This window comes from Nelumbo nucifera, chromosome 6 (genome assembly GCF_055504915.1).
Source record: "Nelumbo nucifera cultivar China Antique chromosome 6, China Antique-T2T, whole genome shotgun sequence".
NCBI classification, from domain to species: Eukaryota; Viridiplantae; Streptophyta; class Magnoliopsida; order Proteales; family Nelumbonaceae; genus Nelumbo; species Nelumbo nucifera.
Window position 1 is genome coordinate 67,311,021 of NC_142654.1, and position 21,014 is coordinate 67,332,034.

General features: G+C 40.7%; 1 protein-coding gene and 2 long non-coding RNA genes across 5 annotated transcripts; 1 reads left to right on the top strand and 2 right to left on the bottom strand.

Moving 5' to 3' along the window:
• Positions 1-546: 546 nt before the first annotated feature.
• On the bottom strand, positions 547-1,920 carry LOC104606882 (uncharacterized). The gene is made up of 2 exons (XM_010272295.3): positions 1,453-1,920; positions 547-1,371 (listed from the first exon to the last, which is right to left on the bottom strand). The coding sequence occupies exons 1-2, from the start codon at positions 1,918-1,920 to the stop codon at positions 1,048-1,050; spliced, it is 792 nt and encodes a 263-aa protein (XP_010270597.1). The 3' UTR covers positions 547-1,047.
• A 3,299-nt stretch (positions 1,921-5,219) lies between these two features.
• LOC104606883 (uncharacterized) lies at positions 5,220-9,818 on the bottom strand. 3 transcript variants are annotated; one of them, XR_002023196.2, is made up of 4 exons: positions 9,603-9,789; positions 6,880-7,239; positions 5,315-6,804; positions 5,220-5,234 (listed from the first exon to the last, which is right to left on the bottom strand). It is a non-coding gene; the product is annotated as an uncharacterized LOC104606883 (long non-coding RNA). The 3 variants fall into 3 exon arrangements; XR_016077526.1 differs by lacking the exon at positions 5,220-5,234 and adding an exon at positions 9,031-9,089 and having other exon boundaries at positions 5,892-6,804; positions 6,880-8,526; positions 9,603-9,818; XR_016077525.1 differs by lacking the exon at positions 5,220-5,234 and having other exon boundaries at positions 5,892-6,804; positions 6,880-8,526; positions 9,603-9,815.
• A 2,835-nt stretch (positions 9,819-12,653) lies between these two features.
• Positions 12,654-18,683, top strand: LOC148791160 (uncharacterized). The gene is made up of 2 exons (XR_016077252.1): positions 12,654-12,995; positions 18,389-18,683. It is a non-coding gene; the product is annotated as an uncharacterized LOC148791160 (long non-coding RNA).
• The last annotated feature ends 2,331 nt before the right edge of the window (positions 18,684-21,014 follow it).

Sequence of the window (21,014 nt, forward strand, 5' to 3'; positions counted from 1 at the left end):
TTGGCAAGCTTAGGCCGAACTGGGAAGGACCCTACCGAGCGAGTGCTCGGGAAAGGAACGTACAAGCTCGAGACCCTAGAAGGGAGACAAGTACCTCGAGCGTGGAATATTGTCAACCTAAGACAATATTACCCATATATCACCGAACTGAGTAGACCACGAGTCGCTCCCTCTAGCCTAAGGGCCAACGCGCCGAGCTAACTGAAGACCTCGGCGCTATGCATGACTTAACCGTCTCGCCAGCATAGGCTTAGTATGCCAAGGACAAAAGGCGTCACGGGTACGAACTCCCTGACGCTTAGCCTACCTCGGTATACGCTGATAGGGGTAAACACCAACCTAAGTAGCCAAGTAGACAGGTCGGGCACGCGCCTTACTATGTCCCCCTCGGCGTATGTTGTAAAATCTTATGGTCACCCCTACTAAGTACAGAGAAACAGTTCGGGGTGACAGCGGTAAAGGGACGCCCACCTCAAGAACTAAACTTGCTAGCTCGATAGCTCGGGATAAGACAAACACTTCGGTAGAAGAGAATTACACAAACACTTGGCAAAATATGTACTTTCATTACATAATACGTGCTTCCATTACGAAAACCTCAGTACAAAGGATCAAGAAAAAGAGAAAGTAAAACTGAGCTCGCAGGCCCAGAGTACAAGGAGCACACAACTACTTCGAAGGCTTGTCGACTTCACTCGGAGCCTCTTCGAGGGTGTTAGCCAGGTCGGTAGCACCAGCCTCCTCATCGCCACCCTCCTCTTTGGAGTCTGGGTCATCCATGGACTAGTGGGCCATGTCGTCTGTGATCCTCCAGGTGGTGATGGCACTTGTGTCGAGGTCGGGGTATGTATGCCTTATCAACCACTTGCTGAGCTTAAACCCCCTACGGTAGACCTACGACATTACGTCGTCAAACCTAGATGATTTGACGTAGTCGATGACGGCTTGGGCCTTCGTCTCCCCAAAAGCTTGATCGAAGATCTCAATCTTCTCCTTAATATCAGCTTTGAGGTACTCCACCTCGTGCTCTAGGGCCCCCTTGGCTTCCTAAAGTTTCTGCACCTCGAGCTGTGAAGCCTCATGACCCGCCTTGAGGCTCTCCACCTCAAGCTTTAAGGCCTCCTGGCCTGCTCTGAGCCCGTCCACCTCAGCCTTCAGCCTGTCCCTCTCGCGGGCTAGCTCCTCCTTCTCTGATAGTAGAACTTCAATGAAGCTCTTCTGAGCTGCAGCGCCACCTTCCAACTGATGGATCTTACACCGAGTTGCCCTCAGATCAGTATGAGCTACGCGAGATGACTCCTCAGCAGCCAAAGCCCACTTCAGATATTTGTCAGACTGAAGAAGGGTCAACGAGTGCACGGCGGTGTTCACCTGGCAAAAGGAGGTCGGTCAGTACCAAAGAGAAAAGAACGAAAGAATGAGGAAATGATGATTCTTAGAGTGTGAACTCACCACCATAGCGTGGGTTGCAGCACGGGCCCCGAGTTGACCAGGGGTGAGATCGGCCCAGTCTGTAACCCCTGCGGGGTAGACAGCCCCTTTACTTTTTTGGAGGCTACACTGGGGGATCAGGATGCTCTCCTCCTCCTCCTGGCTCCCCAAGCTGGACACCGTCGTCTCAGCAGCATGATGAGCCGATTCTTCGGAAGCCTCAGCAGCAGCCTCGGTGGGATTAGGAACTTCGGCAGCAGCCCCAGCTGGCTCAACGACCGGCTCTGCCGCCACCATAGGCCCCTGAGATGGTAAGTCCCCCTCCAAATCAATCACTGGAGGGGCATTAGGGAGCTCGGGCTCCGAGATGGGAGCCTGTGGGTGCTCGGGCCCCGAAGAAAGAACCTGTGGGAGGTCGGGCTCAGGGGTGGGGGTACTTGGGGGCTCTATGCGCGCCTTCTTGGCGGCTTGCTTCTTCCTCTTCTTCATTTGGCGAAGGACCTCTGACCGGTAATCCTCTCTTCCTCCATGGGACCTACAATAGAGCTCGGCGTCAGTAAGCTCGAAAACACTTAGCTGATTAAGCAAGACGCTAAGGTAAAAATAGACCTACCCGGGCTCAAACCGACCTGAATGAGCTTCTCTTCGGCGATGTAATCTTTGTGATCAAACTCAACCTGAGCCCATGAGCGGAATGTTTCCCTCGTCTTCCCGTTGAGAGTAATGTCGGGGTCTTGAGTAGCCACCCTCCAGCTAGTAAGGAAGGGCCACCCCGTGCTGCTCTGAGACTACAAAGTAGTCTCGCTTCCAGGCCGGGACCTTGCTTGGGAATTTATGTAACAATTTGAAGCTCGGGCGAGGTGACAGATAGTAGGTCCGCCTGTGCTCGGGGAGAATGCCCAAGGCGCTCTTCTTTATTGACAAAATAGAACAAAGGATATCTATATCTAAGGGAAGGTTGTATTTGAAACAAAGGGAGATAGTCCCGACCACGTTTCAAATAGAGTTTGGGTGGAGCTGGTCCAACGTGACGTTAAAGCGTCTCAACACCTCGGGGATAAGGGGGTGAAGAGGGAGACGATGCCCACCGACGAGTTGCTCCCTAAAGATCACGATCTCATCCAGACCGTGCTCCCAAGGGAAGTTGCTAGTAGGAAGACTATATAAGTATTCCTGAGGTAGGTTGAAGTGTTGGATGAGGTGCTGAAGTCTCTCCAGCGTCATAGTGGACGGACCGAACTGATCTCACACCCGACCTCGGTGGGAGGTGGACGCCAGCCTACCCGAGGTCACCCGTGCCTCGTGGGAAGGCTGGACAACAGCAGGGTCACCCTGACCCGAGGTACCCACCTCGGGCTCGTTTGAGAGACTATCCCCGCTAGACATTGAACGAAATGAACTGAAAAAGGAGAAAGGGGGGCTCGGGGACTCACCGAGAAAAAACGCAACCGAACTAGAACTGGACGAGTTAGAAGACCCGAGCTGAAGACTTCAAACGCGAGCTCAAGCTAGACGAAGGATACTTAGTGGTGGAAGAAAATGACCAGGGTCCCCCACTATTTATAGCTGCTAGGCCCGGGCACCAACGGTCAAGATCAAAGCAATCTGACGGTTCTCAAGAAAATCGGTTGCGAGGCTCACGAGGTGAAATCAATTTAGCGCGTTTTTTGGCGTCCGCGAAGTTCAGATAGCGTGACGTCCGCGCGTGAGTTGTACACAGCCCGGGTTTTTCCTTTCGAGTGAACTGAGCGCCAGATCGGTCTGGCCAATGGGTTGCCCGATAGGGTGGCATAAGTGTCGAGCCAAATCCACCCAGTGCACCGTGAACTCCCTACGCTGGGTCAGCACCCCTAGCACGGGGAGTGGGAGGCAATTGATGGAGGGTGATTTGGCCCGACCTCGTAGCATAGGGACACTTGTGCGTGACCTGGATCGACGAACAGCTCAGCCTAACAACACAACCGTGACTCGACAAGAGGGACCCGCCGAGTCCAACATTGGCCGCTTGGCGGGTTAAGCGACTCGCCGGGGACTAGCGCCCGACCAACCTTGACTCCCACCAAGTGTGGGATCTCCCGAACTCCTCTCAAGGCCCGAGCTCCTCTTGGGACCCGAGCTCCCTCCTAAGGGGCCCCAAGCGCTCCCTGCACCCCGGCTTTTGGCTAAGTGTCCCGAGGGAGAAACACCTCGGGGCAACACCGTCAAGATTCCTGTTCGAATTTGCTTAAGGCTCACCTCCAATGTGGCCACCTCGGTGTACCTCGACACCTCGGTGCAAGACAAATCTGCCCCAGGTAGTTTGGTGTACGGTAGCTCGGCAGATTGCAGGGAGATTTGCCTAACATCCGTACCTACCGGATCCAGTGCTAGTGCTCGGATCACTTGCCAGGCGGCGTTCTGCCTGCCGTCTCTAAAAAGCATGGCATGTCTGTCGAAGTCCGTACCTTGCAGTAGCAGCCAGTAGCAGTAGCCTACAACTTTCACGAAGCGAAGGTTACACCTGATGTGACCGAGCTCCGGTATAAAAAGACTCCAACCCTCACAAAGCGAAGGTATTGAAGCTAGCACTTTCAGCACTCTTAACTCTCTGTATTTTCTTTGAGTTTTCCCCAGAGTTCTAACTTAGCCATCGGAGTGTTCCCTCTAGAAGAGCTCCCAGGGAACCCTTCACCTTCTTCTTCCTCTCAGGTGTCGTCCATCACTGCTAGGAGCCAACTCTCAGCCAGCTAAGAGTGCCCAGATTGTGCTGCATCATTTAGCACCGTCTGTGGGAACGCTTCAAAAGGCCTTCCTCTAACTTCTGTCATTAGTATCTGCATATAATTTTATAAGGCAATTGTAAAAACAAGTATCATGAATATTCTAATGGTAACATAAAAATGGAATTAACAATAGCAATGTGCACATGTTCTGCAATGTAAGCTAATGGCATGTTATGAAAGTAAACCAATGTATAATACATGTACAAAATAAAAACAAGTTGAACACAATCTACACTAGACGGCAAACATGATATTGTGTCATCTGATATTTCTCCCATAGTTTATTGGCAATTTGATCCTATACTAAGGTGATTTCAGAGTTGCTAGTAGAAGCATGTTCACCATCGTGCCCACCATCACCACCATTTGCTTCATCATCTTCATTATTGATCATTTGTTCATCGGCCCATATGTTTAGATGTACATCCTCGCATGCCTCTCTCTTGGTGAAGTTATAAGTAATGAAGCATGCCATAACTATGAATGGTTGCAATGACAGATCATAGCGTGGCATGTTCTTCAGTATTGGGAATTTACCCTTTAGTACACCAAAACATCGCTCTATTACATTTCGTAGAGATGAGTGTGTATAGTTGAATAGGTCTTCCTTGGTTCTAAATCTACCCCATTGCCCATGAAATTCACTCAAGTGATAGGGCCGACCTGAGTACGGTGTAAGATAGTCGGGTGCACTGGCAAAGCTAGAATCAACAATGTAGTATTTCCCTGCATGCACGTAACGAAGAAAATAGCTATTACAATGAATTCTACTAATAAATGTAGTAAATATGATGATGGAATAGTCTCACCTGGGGGAGGTACTGGGAAGTGGACATTTGGCCTAACAATAGCTTCTGCAAGTATCCTAGAATCATGAGCCAACCCCTCCCAATCAGTGTATACAAATCTGAACATCATGTCAAAGTCACATAAGGTCAATACATTTGATGTGCAAACCTTCTTCCTGCCTCTGAATGGGATTTGCTTGTCACATGGTACACATGCTGAGACATGGGTGCCATCTATAGCCCCCACACAATCCTAGATATAGATAACACCATTCACTTACTCCATTGGTATAATAAGATTTGGCATGAGCATATATATGCTAATTCAATTACCTTAAACATAGGAAAGTATCTATCCGATCTTCTGATGTGTGCTGGTGTCTTTGTGAAGGATGGTGGAGTAATGAGCTCCTTCCTTCCCTAACTTGCGTATTGCTCTAACAACCTTCTTTATGTGAGTGTTAATGATCCATGTTGAATGTTGAAATTGCTCGGCCATTGCACGGTTTTTATCGTTTTAGCTTATGGTGAGTAGGAACATTGCAAGAGACTCCTCAACTGTGGTCCGTCTTGTGTTTTTTAGAAGACCCCTATCCCTAAGCAAGTCAGCAAAGTTTTTGAACACATGGCGTTCCATCCTAAATGACTCATAGCACCTATATGGGTTTTCAAGGTCATTTAGTATTTATTGCCACATATAATTGTGTCTGGTCAGGGATGAGATGCGGCAAGGTTGCTTAGTTAATCTCGGTGCATATGTCTCTATTAATAATGGGATAACAATCGTGTTGACTATCAATTCATCCTCATCCCATGATGAGCTAGTTTCAACCCTAGTTTCACGACCACTACGAGTAGGCATTGCTACACCATAAGATCCATAAACCAATATAAAGCATGAAGCAAATCATGAATCAAAGCAATATATTACTACCAAAAAAAGCAATCCATAATGCATCAAGCATTCCATGTAATAAAAGTTCATCAAAACCACTAAAAAAAAACAAAGATGGCATCACAATCCAAGTAATATGACAATACGAAGTTTTTTCATCTTAAAACAACAAACAAAGACATGTGAACTAATAAAGCTAATCAAAGCAACTCATTTCTCGGCTCTCATCATCAGCCAAGGCATTAAGCCAAGTAGCTCTCAAATTTGGATCCATTGCAATGAATGTCCGCGTCCAGTGGTCCTCTTGAAACAACTTTGTTGCCTTGACAAAGCAAGCAGGGGATAAGACGTGGACCCGGAACACGTCATTAAGCATCTGTATGCATGTCTCCAAGGTTCCAATGTCCTCACGTGCCTCCATGCGTTCCATCTCCATGTGTTCCCTCTCCATGCGCTCCTCTGCATCTCATACTTTAGCTTACTAGCCTCTGCCCAAGTACCAAGGGCTTTCTCAAGACGGAGGCAAATAAATCTTCTTTCCTTTCTTCATAGATGAAGGGGGGTTGCCAACTCTTTTGTGCTTGTCTCCCCCTTGTGGAGTTGTGGCATTTCCGCCAGCATCTACAATGTCCGGACTAGCTTCAGATTTACCTGTATACGGTGTGCCATGCTCATCGTCGCCAACGGTGTGCCATGCTCATCTACAATCACACGTATACGGTGTGCCATGCTCATCTACAATCACACCTGTATACGGTGTGCCATGCTCATCTACAATCACACGTTGTGATTGCTCAATCACAGTGTCTGAGTCTTCAGCATTACTATATCTGTGTTCACCGGTTGCATGTGTCCCCTCAAAGATATAATGCAAGTCATCCCAGTGATAATAAACCTTCGTTCAATACTTCTTAGCCCATCTATTACTCTACAAATATACACACAAAATCAACATTAACCACTACATCCATATGTGAAATGAATCAAATCGAATAATACCTACTTTACAGAACTCATCCCACACTTCTTCATTGGCCGTGGGCATCATCGTCAGTGGATCCATTGCGAAGCCAGTGTGGTTAATAAGAGATAGATATTCCGATCGTCTCTTCTTAAATGCATGGAACTTGTTTTTGAATTGATGAAGATGGTAGGACTTCCTATGAATCTCATTAAATTTGGTCCTGATGTAATTCCAACCCATCTGTGTTGAATGTACCTGTGGGCCTGTTATTGGCCCTTACCATATCTACCATCAACCTTATAAGCATCTACTCTTCCATGTCCGACCATGCCGCACTTTCTACCCCAGTTTTGGACCCATCCCCTTCGTCTGCTTGTGAAGACATCCTAAATAGCAACCCTGTATACAAAAATACATATGCAACCCTATCTAATTAAACTCTTGCATCTAAATAAAATCCTCCTCGTGATGTCCTATAACCCAATACAATCTACATCTACTCTCAAGGCAGTGTTTGTTAACATGATTGGTCAACTTTTTTTTGAAGTCAAATGGCAAAGTTAAGCCTAAATAATGTTTAGAGTACAGCCAAGAACCAAACAAGAACAATTCCGAATTATACAATAATTCAAAGTGGAGAAACTCATGTCAAATTAGAAAATAAAAGTAGTCAAAATTGTCATAGCCGTTCTGCTTGGGAATTCTAGTTATATTCTTTGTTTTATCAGCTCAAGTTCAAACAACGTTCCTTGGAAGTGGATTTGGAATTCAGGTGTTCCATCCGAGGTGGTGTTGTTTTCGTGGGCTACAATTCTGAACAGCCCTTTCTCTTTGAAGGGGCTTTTTGTGTAATCTTTGGGGGTTATACCCTTGCTTTATAATAATCCTTTTACTTTTTTTTTTCAAAAAAGACAAAAGAATAAGATATCATTCAAATAGAACAAGGCCCAAGGACCCCCCGCGACCCTACCAAAACTTTCAGATACAAACAATTCTTTCCCAACCCTTTGAGCAACCAATATTCCTCTCCAAATGGGTCTTAGTGGATTGGGTGCCTTTCTTGGGAAGACCTAGGTTTTGGACAGTGAGGACACCTTTCATACAGTCCTCTTTTTTATTAACTCAAATCTTTGTTACTTTTATTCAAAGAAGGGGGGAAGGATGTCATTTCTATTGCTCCAATATATGCTTTGAGCATCTGTTTTCTAGTTGCTTAATTGCTTAGGCTTTGCTGTCTTTTCCTTGTAGTTTTCCATCTTCTCCTCTTCTTTAATCATTGGTTCAAGTGTTCATCAACCCATCCAATGCAATTGTGCATATTGAATCTCCTACTTATGTTAGTATTTATGGTTTGTGGATCGGTTTCTTCTTGTTTTCTAGTCATTAGGGTGAGCCTTGTTGATATTCTCTCTCTTTGTTAGTATTATGGTCTTGGTAGCTCATCTCTAGTAGAGAATTTGCTTCATGCTATCCCCTGTCCTCAAATCTGTAACATTTCAGAAAATAAGCCTAGCAGAAACAACACGAGCGACTTGGAATTCTTGGGGGGGGGGGGGAGTTTGGTGCGACGAATGTGTCAAGGCAGGTGCTTCTTTCCTGATTAACAATGGTAGGGAGTCATTTCGTGAGGCAAGTTCTCAAGGGGTCCAGAATGTTGGGGCTGAATGCTTCCACTTGAGTTCGTTACTGAAATAAATGATTTTTGTCATGTAACACTGAACAACTACAAAAGAATTAATCTACAAGTAAAATGATGTTCGTAAATAATAACTTAGAAGTTAGTACAGACAATAAAAGAGGAGGAAATTAGTGAGTTAAAACAAGCATTACATGCAGATAAATGAGAGTTTTAGGAAGTGATTATTCAAGATACCAGTAAGGTTTTCATAGTTAGAGGAAAAACTAATGAACAAAGTCTACAAACACTAAGAAATGAGTACCCTAGTTTTCCTCAAATAGAAGGAGAAGGGGGAATTTTTGAAAAATAAAAACATTAATTACAGTATAAAGTGCATTAGAAATTGATTATAACAAATGGGTGTTCAAGTGCCTATCCAAATTGCTAAAGAAAGATACCAGTTTAAAGAAGAAACAACAAAGGAATTAATTTGGGAAGGCTACATTCAAATAGCAGCAGAAAACGAAAAACAATTACAGAAAACACAGGGTTACAAATAAATAGCAGGTTACCTTATAAGAAATCAATCGCCTCTGGCTGCGGTAGAAAATGGTGGTAATACCAACAAAAACTGAAAAAAAAAAAACCCTGCTATCTTAATTTTGCTTTGCTTGGAATCCCGGTTGGGTAGAGCTTAAAGATGATAGGAATGATAACAGGTGGGGAGGACAAAGGTGTATATACTGTAAAGCAGGCCAAAAGATTTATGAAACGGCTGTAACAGTAAAAATCTGAAGGAAACTTCCATCAAGAGGAAGAATCCAACTTATCCAGAACCAAAGGGTAATAGTCATTCGTCAAATTGCTTCTAGCAATAAAGAGAAAGGGGTTTGTCTTGTCAAACACATACGGAAGAAAAATAGAAAATAATAACAGATGAAAATAGATCTCAGAGAACAAACCGATAGCAAATCAGAGATATAAACCAAAGATACGAGAAACACTATTTCCCTCTCTCTCTAAATCTTCAGCTGCGACAACACTAGCTTTGATTCAAAGAAAACAGAGATGTTGCCGAAAGTTGGGAGAAAACAGAATACAAAGAGAAATTAGAGAGACAATAGGGAGAAAATGAAGACCATACTGGCGGTAGCTGCTCCTCCCTCCAGCGAAGAATCCTCTCTCCGATCGTCGCTAGACTGAGGTCTCCTGGGTGTTCTCCTCTGAGGCGGCGAAAGACTTCTCTTTAGTGCTTTAGCACTTAGGTCATTGAAGTGAGGAAGAAGATATCCACCTTTAGAATGGTAAATCCAGGTTGCACCGGATCACCACCTCTGGATGACATGTTAGTAGCCACATCGGATCCATGTCAACTCATCGTTTCATGAAACGCCCAGGCGTTAACGGCTATTTTCATGAAAACCAATACAAATAAATGCATAAATGTTTATTTGCGTTTTTTTAATTAACACGCGTACCAAATAGTGAGTTTTAAGCCAAAAAACATTGATCCCGCCTGGTATGGTGCTGAGGTGATAAATGGTTCCAAACATGCCCTATGTGTTTAGAACTGATGGCATTTTTTCATTCCTACTTTATTTGCTTGCAAAACTGAGAAAGGTAATAATTGAAATTGTTTATGACAATTAGGTGCCATTAGGCACCACATCAGCATAACAATGAAAAAATGCCTAACACGGTAGGAGAAGCTTTGAAAAATAACTTCACTAAATGGCGTGTACACAGAAATTGAAATCACCTTTTGCTATTCTCAATGCATAGGGAAGAGCATGAGAGGGGAAATGCTGAAGTGGCACGTATGTGATAGAGTTTATTGAAAAAACAGCCACGCTTCCATACACATGCTTAATTTTTCATAAATTGCATATTAGTAACTATACTTTGTGTCTATTCTCACTTTAGTATCTAAACTATAAAAGGTGTCAATATGGTACTTTAATTATTGAAAACTTCCAATTAAGTATCCATCATTAGCAATTTGTCTTCCTCGTTGATGACAAGAATTACTTGTCCTCTTTGACAATATTAGCAATCTAAACCCCCTTTATTATGGATTGAATAACTAAAAAATGGATTACAATAACAACAGTCTAAATCTGTCTTCTCTAGCAATGATGTCATCTTTTCTAGTGATGTTTTTGTGTAGCTTTTTTTTTTTTTTAATGGAAAGCATTGGTTCTCCAGCAAAAAAGGTTATGGCATAAAGTGAACAATGGTGCTCATTCATAACGAAAAGAGATTTAAATATGGCTATAATAGCCATTTTCACAATTATGTTTCTCTTACCTATTTAAAGGGTATTTGTGTCCTTTCACATGTTTAATATTGATTAACAATTTTGGACTAAATCGACAATTTTCAAGACTTTAGATGCTATAGTGGCACATTTTGAAGTTCAAGTACTAAAATGAGACTAGCTGCAATGTATAGGGTACTAATCTACAATTTACCATTTAATTTATAGATAGACCCCATGCTATCAGATTTTTAACAAAGTAAAATGATTAAATTTCCCATTCAAATTTCTATAAACTAACAACAATAAATATCAAAAGATGATGTAATCTGATAGACCCCATGCTATCAGATTTACAACAAAGTAAAATGCTAATACTAAGAGCTTGGAGGGCAAAATGTTGGAATCTAAAAGTAAGGGGGGCCTTATTGCAAAACAATTATTTTGGGATCAAGTAATAGAAGTCCAAAACTCACATATGGGTTGACCTTTTTTCTTTACTTCATATGGGTTAACCTTAGATCATCATTCCTAAGGCTTAGTTTGGAAAGAGAATAAATACAAATATGTACACTTAAATACATACAAAAATATAATACAACATACAAGGTTTTGTACTCTATATATTTGTATTTGTACCTCTTACAAGCCAAGCCTAAATCTCAAATCTCATACAAGATATTGCAAAGGAGAGGGAGGAAATGGCCACCAAAGTCGGCTTTCATCCCTTGTTCCTTGTTTGTTTTCTACTTGCCATTATCTCTAATCTTCTATTTTCATTGTAGATTCATGCAGAGTAGGTGCCCTCTTTATCTCTCTTGCACACACACAAAGCTTGATAGAGAAAGAGCAATGGGGAATGAAGGCATAATGAGAGTGATGACTCATAATCAAATTCAAAATCTTGTTACATCTGAAGACTAAATACCACTTAAGGTTGCATTGGTTTCAAAAAAAAATGGAGGAAAATTTTTTAAACTAAAATATTTGGAGTTATATCTCCACTCCATTTACAACCAAAATAATTGTCTTTCATGCCATTTACATCAAAAGAAATGAAAATAAATAAATAAATACTTGTGTTATAAAGACAATGAAATTAATAACTGAAAAAATATTTTGACCATAAAAGATTTAGGGACTTTTTTCCATGTTCAGCTTTATGGATATTAATAGTTGGAACCTATGTGATGCACAACCTTTGTGTATTTTCAGTTTTTTTTTTTGCATTTTTTATTGTTTTCTACATTTCCTTTTTTATTGTAATTCTTTTCCTTTGTTATATTCCCCACAATTTTCCATTTTCTGTTTTCTCTTGCTTTCTACATTTTCCTCATTGTCTTTGTTGTATTTTTCTTCAATTTCCTTTTTTTTTGTAATTTAATCTTTTATAGTTTTCTATCTTTTTGTACTTTCTTGATCCTCCATATGCTACACTTCATTTTTTGTTGTACTTTATGTTCCTCTAATTTTTTAGTTTTTGTTTATTTTCCATTTTTGTTGTATTTTTATCAGATTTCTATAAGTTCCCTTTTTGTTGTATTTTTTTCCATATTCTTCGATTTTTTTTGGTGTTTTTTCATATAATATCTATATTTTACAAAGAAAGTGGCAACCAATAAATAAGCTTTATAAATAAGGAAAATGGTATCATGATACAAGGATCTCTGTAATTTACCTCCAACCCTCCTTCAAAACCCCTAACCCTCAACTTTAATAAAGGTGGAATTTGATTCCACTACAATCAGCTAAAGACTTTAGGTTGCGTTTGGAAGCGGTGTAAAATCCAGTTTTTATGGATTTGGGTGGGATGTATTTTGTATGCATTTGGGTGGGATGTAAACTAAGACCCATTATCGATGTAATTCACCATTTAAATATACTTTTACATCGAAAATCAATGTAATTTTTACATTGAAAAAATCAATGTAAGAGTTGTTGAAACTCTCCATCGGTGTAAAAAAATGAAAGGTAATAATGTCTCTTTCAACTTCTTCACCTCCACTGAAGAATTGCTCCTACTTCATTACCATCGAGTTCCAACTTCCATCGTGGTTACAAACTCCAGCCGACCCTCTCTTCTTCTCTCTTTCCACTCCCCCCCCCCTCTCTCTCTCTCTCTCTCTCTTTCTCTCACCATGTCTTCTCCTTTGCCAGGTTTGGGCGCATTCTTCCTACAACAGAGGAAGGTCCATTGGTCAAGGCATCTCGTGGTATTTATTTCACGATGAGCAAAGTATCTTTGCTATTCCAGAATACCAATCTATATGTTTGCCATTGGTATAGATCTGCGTTTTTTTTTTTCGGTTGTAGTGTTTTTATTATCTCTTGTATTTCATAGATCTGAATGTTTTATTCAATGGGATCTCAATAAAAGTTGTTTTACTTTGATATGGGTTTGTAGTCCTTCTCCTTTGCTAGTTGTGGTGTTTTTTTTTTTTTTACTTTGATTTAGGTTTATAGTTTTTATTCCAATTATGTTTGTATTCAGCCGATCTGTGTAAGTTTGTTAGGTCTAGATTTATAGTCCATTGATCTATTTTGTACTTAGCCAATAAGTTTGTTAAATATAAATTTATAGTACTCCTTTGCTCTATATAAGTTTTTATTGAAATGGTGATTGTATTCAACAGATCTAGAGGTCTTGTTTCATCCTATAACCAATTTGATGGGTTGACCTACTTTAGCTTTGATGCATAAAAAGTCCCCTTCTCTTCCATTTCTAAGGACAACCAGTTGCCCCTGTTTTTTGGGTACAAATAAAAGTAGGAGGGAATGGAGGGGGTTGGAGGGCTCACATTGGTTCTCACAATTAGAGGGGATTAAAGATATTTCTTCTTCATTCTCTTATTCTCTTCTACTATTTTCTCTTTTGTTCTCTACCAATTTTCTGCTTTTATTTCTTATATAAGGATCACAAATAACAATAGCTGTGTTTCAAAAAAGGAAACAACCAACTCTAGGGGAAAAAACTTGGTAACAAAAGAAAAGAATAAGATGAAGAGGAAAATAGATAGAGAGAGAGAGAGAGAGAAGAGACTTCTGTTGATTTTCAAATTATCAAATTTCTTCTAGTATCATACCCTTCCAACTTCATAGATATTGCTACTACCAACCACCACTATCCTTTTCCAACAATCATAAAATTTAGATAGGACATTCCATATGTAATTAATTATTGCATTAGTTGACACTCTTTTTTTTTGTAACAAGTTAGTAGAGTTAGGCCTCATTGCCAATTAGATTTACATCCACAACCCTCATATGATTTGGTGGAATCGGCATTATTCATTCTAAACATGTAATCTCAAAACCCCATAAAGTTCTCCCAAAGTCCTTAATTTTGTTTGACCTGGCATAGTTGCAACTTATACTGAACCATGGATATGTTGTTAGTGATCCCATGTCATTCCATGTATTTGCATTTTATTTGCTTGTTTTTCCTTTTGCAAGTGTTTATTTTTTGAACAATCGGTCGTTTCCTGATATCAAATATAATTTGAAAATGAATTACATATAACATGTTTTTCGTTTTGTTTAAATTGAATTCTAATTGCCTTTTAGGATATGGTTTTGTTTTGTTTCCATTGCCTTAGTATCCATTATCTGTATGCTCAGGTTGTCATGACTCTACATCCTCACAGCTCCAATCTCTTTTATAGCAGCTCTTCCCACCCAAAAGCGTATTTAGTACAAATTTTTTTTCTAGTGTTCCTTGTCTACTACAAAATGCATTGCAATGCCTCTAAGTCTAGGTGAAGAAACTTGAAGTCCTTGTCGTGACACTTGAGGCATGCATTTGTCTCTTCTCCTGAAGCAACCTCATTAGCAAGTTGTTGGACAAACTTTTGTGCTTCAGCACCTAAGACAAAATAGTCAATTTCTAAAGTCTATTAAGCATGGGTGTATATATAAGTTGTGTATGACAACATAGTAATTTTAGATCTTTCTTTTACTTGAGGCTAAAAGCCCATGTTTTTAAAGTTAAGCATACTGAATCATCAGGCTAGGTTGATCTGAAACCATATATACATGTTATCTAACCTTCCAAGTCTACAGAATATATATATCATCATGTGTCATTGAAGAGAAACTAAGGAAGTCACTACTATACAAGAATTTGTGAAGAACTACATCAACATTGAAGCATAGAAAATGCCGATGTTAGAAATTAGATGTTTAAATGGATAGCTCAAATCATGGATGACATGATGATATTAATAATTTTCTAGAATGAAACTATAACTAAATTGACTTGTAGAAGAGTTGCACATGAAGGGGATGAAGGCCATTAAGATTAATTCATAGGCAAATGATTCCAACTCCTTGGAAAGATAGCATGAACCAACATCCAGGTGTAATATAGCTTTGAGTTTACAAAAGACAAGAATATTGTATGATAAATAATAGTGACCATTTCTATCTTCAGGTAATAATATCTATGATAACCACAAAACATTTTTTATAACCTTTAACTTGGAAGTTTTTTTTTTATTTGTCTATATTAAGCTTTGATATAGAGGACAACTTACTTCCAGCTTAAGCTCTGATATAAAAGACTTTGCCACCTATAAACTTTCTCTCAGGCTCTCAACCTATTATTTTCTTCATAGGCATTAGTGAATCAATAAAATTGTCTGAACTCCATCCATGAACCCAATCACTACTTCCCTATGCCAAGTGTCACTTGTCAAGCAAGTTTCCTTTATTAGGTTGGTGATGCTTATCTTCCATGTTCCATCTATTTAGAGTAGGAATACCACTTGGGATAGTATAAACCCAAGGATCTATTGAAGAACTCTCTCTACGTTTGCTAATTTTCCAGCATAAATTACTATAGAGCTCTTTATTAGCCATCATGTATGCTGCCTTGACATGGCTGAGTTGATTTTTTTTTTTTGTTGTAAACTAAATAAAGTTAGTATTTTATTATAAATTAGCATCCCAAAAAAGGTTGTATCTGACGTGCACAAAGCTTTTACTAGGCAAAATTGGGTTACAACTTACAAAATATTGCTTGTGAATGGCGTTAATGATCGTTATAAAAATTGTGTATAGTTTTACACCGTTATTAATTCCTAATGCATACAAGAAATACATTGATGTTTTACACTCTTCTTCCAAACGCAAAAGAGTGTAAAATATGTAACCTACTAGTTTGCCTTTTGCACTGACATGTCAAGCTGAAGCATCTTTACATCGATGGACTTTTGCATTTACCTCACGAACAAATGCAACCTTAACGGCAAACTAGCTAGCACCATCTATAGGAATTCTCAATCTTTTTCCCTTTTTTGTGGTGATAAAGCACAAGAGTTTGCCATAGTGGATCCTACTATTGTGTGGAAATGTAACTTTTTCACATGAAAAAGTGAGAAACCTCAACCTCCTCATGGGGGATGAGGTCATAAAATGGGACACATGTAAATGGGGGGGGGGGGGGGGGTTACAATTCATTTTAATGAATATTGTTTTCACACACTAGCATTTGCTAAATTACAAAAATTGGTTTTATTGGTACTCATGTATAAAACATCAGAATTGTATTGCAATAGAATTCTATACAAGAGATGAGTATTAGAAATGTTTCTAAAGATCCTTGTGATGTGAGGCATTTGACTAAGTGAAAAGATGAAGAACCATGATATTTTTCGTAGTTATCATATAACAACACTAATATGAATATGAATGTCTTAAAAAACGTTGCATGGTTTGGGGGAGTGGAACCTTAAAATATGCTATGGAAGCATTAAAAAGAGATTTAGGTGGTGTTTGATAACACTTTATAGATATTTGAAAATTTTACATTTTAGACATGTGACTTGCTTATGTTTAGGTCTAAACACAAACTTCAATAAGATAAAATGGTAAGACACCCAAGTGACTTAGTGCAATTAGATGTGTCTTAGAGCTTGGCCAAAGTCATAAATGCCCCTAAAACTTTTTAAAATGACCTATGTTGTCCCTTTTTTAAACCCAATTTGAATTCTTTCCTCATTAATAATAGAAGTGATCAAGAAAACATTGTCTTCCACTATTATCATCTGTGTCGTGACTTCTTTCCAACAAGCATTGTAGGCATTGACGGTGATGATGGTGTTTTGTGATGTTTGGAACTTGATGGATCTACTAACCACAAGTTGTTCTTACATCCCTTACCCATGGGAAATTACAACTGCACATTGGGAATTAATATCTCCTTTGTCATTCATGGAAAGATGTTCCTAATACAGATGGTGTTCTATGGGTAGGAATGTGGTAACAACTTGCGGGTAGCAAATTCAAAGTGGAAAAAGACCTCAACAACCTATTTATAGGGGAAAAATAGTAAATAAATAGTTATTTGTTGGTCTGAAAACACTCCAACACAAACATTCTTTTATTTTTAGAGGATATGAAAAATAAGAAAAGCATATCTAATCCCATTTTAGACTTGAGACTTGAAAATAGATTTTTGACTTTTCATACATCAGACTTCAGAGTTATCAAATGGCACCTTAAGCTCTTATAGGAATGAGTTCTTTCAATATGTATTTTCACGATATTAATAGTAATGTTTGAACCTTGAGTAGGGCAAAAGTACAAATGGTTAATGTATTACTTCATAAAAACTATAAAAAAATATGGGTAAATTTATTAAACTACCCTTATGGTTTAGCTAATTGACTAGGTGTACCCTTACTGTTTGAAAATTGACTAAGTGTACCCTTAATATTTCTGACAATTAACTAAGTGTACCCTTACCATTAATTCTCCGTCAAAACCCATATACATGTGACTTCACATGTTTTATTTAATATTACATAATACCCATTTTACCCTTACAGGTCGAAAATACCCATTTGACTTGGACTCTCCCACATGAAGAAAAAAGTTGATATGGTGGTCTGGTTTGGTGTAGATTTAGACTATCAGGAGCGACGGTTGTCTGGTCAGACTTCTTGTGCAAAGAGGTGAACAGAGGGAGACAGAAGGTTCATGAGGGAGGAAAGGAGGAAGGAGGGTCGTCTGATCAGACCTCTTGTGCAAAGAGGTGAATAGAGGGAGGCGAAAGGTTCAGGAGGGAAGAAAGGAGGAAGGAGGGTCGTCTAATTAGACCTCTTGGCTTGGAAAAGGAGTAGGACGATGATAGGACTATTTTGGGTTAGGATGGAAAGGAGTAAGAAGTAGAAAGTAGGAAGAAATAAGGAGGAAGGAGGAAATGGACTTGCAGATGTTCGATGAAATGCCTGACCACGACACACGCACAACCCAATCCTAGCGTAGCATGCCTGCACTCGCGTTGAGAATGTGTACTTGTCATGGTGGGGGAGAGTGTATACTTGTGGCGCAGAATGGGAAGGCTGAGAATGATGGATGAGAGTTCTACGGTTGTCACTACTACATACATTATACAAAATCTTTGTTATTGTTGTAGTTTGTTAATGTTTCATGTAACACAAATTCTTGGTTATTGTTGTAGTTTGACTGTTATAGAAGATGTAATTTCTTCTATTGGAAGGATGAGATAAGGAGTTGTCCGTGTGGAAATGGGGTTTGCAGGGTCTTCACATCTAAATGGCTCGGTGCATAAGGGAGACGATTTTGGGTTTGCGCAAAGCCCCAAATAAGATGTATTTGTTTGTGCACTTTTGTTAAATATTCAATTGCTTAAACCACATTACTTTTTGTAGGATGCAGGTGGGTGTAAGTTCTTTACATGGATACCAGGGAGACCACAAGTTCAACAGAGTGTAACCATCAAAGGAGATGGGGCAGGGCCTTCTAAAGATCCACTAGATGAGGTTGAAGCAGTTGCCCAGTCAAAGAAGGATAACTTTGATAGAATGTCTAAATTTTGTGATAAATTGTTGGGTTGTATAAAAAATCTGAGAATCAAAGATGCATAATCTGATGCACTAGTGTGTTGGTACTCAGACAAATTAATGTTGAATTCAAACCCTGTTGGTGGTCTATTGTTTAGTTGAATTTTGTTGCATCTTATCATTTTGGTTGGTTGGTTTTGATTTTCATGAAAACTGGCACACCTAGACAAATTAATGAAAACTTTGTCTATCCACATTCGACAGTTCATGCTATATTAAGACTCCTCCTACAACATATCGATACTGTTACAGGTTGGATGAACTCACTAAGAAAGTGGAAAAGAATTTGACCTCGGATAGCGATAGGCCCAACAACATCCCTCGCATGGTGAACCTTTGAGCTAACTAAAATAAATTTTCAAGTGGTTGTGTCTTCTTGGCCTTGGTCCGCTTGGTTCTGGAAGATAGCTATGAGGTTGTTTCATACAGTTTGGTATTATGATTTTTTATAACCAGGGTGTGTTATGCATAGACTATAAGTGGAGGGGTTTTATGGCTTTTCGTATTAGTAGTACTTTTTTTATCATTGTTACTTATCAAAAGTAACATTAATGATAGCATTGCTCCAGAAAGTGCTACGGCTTTCGTGGGGTGAGTGCTTTCTGTTTTGCCTTGTTGCCGCGAGGTGGTGGGAGCTATTTGTTCTCTCTTGCTACGGGATGATGCTTGAGAGGTCTCCCCTTGGCGAGGATGGCGGCTATTCCGGCGGGGATTGAGTGGCTGCTGGTTCTATGGCATGATTGGGCATCGCGGTGGAGCTAGCTGTCGATTCTGCTACAGCATTGGGAACTGCTGCTGGTAGAAATGATGCAAGACTTGCTGTTGGTAGTTCTGAAGCTGTTGGACTTGCTGCATTTGGGCCTGCATGGCCCGTATGCACTGTACTAGGTCACTCAGCTGATTTTGCCCCACCGCGGGAGGAACCACGGAGGGTTCAGTAAAGGTAGCATTCACCGTAGAGGGAAGTGGGGCGTTCACCACCTCAGCTACCTAGGGTAGGTTCAGTGTGGGGACCCCGAGAGTGCCAAGAGGCATGGTAAATTGGCCGATACGCACGGTGGGGGCCTGAAGTTGCCCCCCGGAGGTGTTCATTTCGTTGTTCTGCCCGGCGTCACTAGAAGATGCCATTAATGCCGATGGTTGATTGATAAAGAAGGCTTTTCGAAAGTTTCCCACAGACGACGCCAATTGATGATGCACAATCTGACCACTCCTAGCTGGAAGTGATTTTGCTCTTAGCTGGCGACAGGTGAAAGAGACCTGCATGAAGAGAGTTAAGGAGCCCGGGGTGGTTCACTCGGCGAGAATACTCCGATGCTTAAGTTAGTACTTAGTTGTGAGCTAGAAAGATAAGGTTGCAAGAAAATGAGAGAGCTAGAGAATGGTGATTGCGCGATACCTCTTCCCCTTAGGGGAGGTAGAGCCTTTATATACTGGTGCCTTGACAGATTTGGTGGGGCTGATCACAAATCCCTGCTGCAGCGGGATCCATTGTTAGGTAACGTTTCGGAGTGACTGACCATCCTTACTAGAACGGAGGAGCAGGTGGGCTAATGCAACCGTTGTAAGGTACGGGCCCGCTAGGCAGGGAACAACCTTCAGGCTTGGCAGGCACGACGCTGCCAGTCAGGGGACAACCTTCAAGATTGATAGGCACGGCGCCGCCAGGTGAGGGGCATGAGTGTAGTCCTCAGAGTTGGCAGGTACGGTTTTTCCAGGCAGGGAGCTTCCCGCGAGACATCGGGCTACCTGATAATGAGTTGCCTTGCAGCAAGCTAACCGATGGCGAGCTATCGGTGCTGTGTCGAGGTAGTATTGTCTGGGCCAAGTCGTCTTCGAGGTGATTCATTCGCTTGGGTTGGGTTGACGCGAACTAGTAGGCACTGTTGTTCAGTTTGCGAACTGAGATGATCTTAGCCCAAAGTAACTTCGGCTCAGGATGTCAGCGTACTCAAGCTTGCTCTGTGGCGAGCTGGTACTTGCTGAGTTGTCACCTGCGCTATCACACCCACGTGTCGATCTGTTTATGCCGAGTTGTCGTTTACGCCGAGTCACGTCCACGTGCCTCCTTGTCACGAGGTCGGGCCAAATTCCCATCCATCACCTACCATCCTCATCTACTTGAACATGGTTCATGCACTTGGTGTGTTGATCATATACACGGAACAAAAAAAAAAGGTCATAACTTGGTAATGCACATTGTCATCTAAGTTTCTGCTGCTCTATATAATAAAAAAAAAATCAATGGTTTGTCACTCAATATGGCTGTGAATATCTCAATTCTTGGTTGCTTTGACCTTCAACCTACAAAAATTCAATGATATTGCTAAGTCCACATATTATAGTATCGAAATGAATTTGGTTAGAGCTAGAAGATACTATAACAATATACAACATTAGCATTGTTACCTGACTGTTTGATTGGCCAATATGT

Coding starts and splice junctions, on each gene's coding strand:
- LOC104606882 (XM_010272295.3), bottom strand. CDS start 1,920: ATGAAGAAGAGGAAGAAGCAAGCCGCCAAGAAGGCGCGCATAGAGCCC. Junction 1,372..1,452: donor CTGCAACCCACGCTATGGTG/GTGAGTTCACAC, acceptor TCCTTTTGCCAG/GTGAACACCGCCGTGCACTC.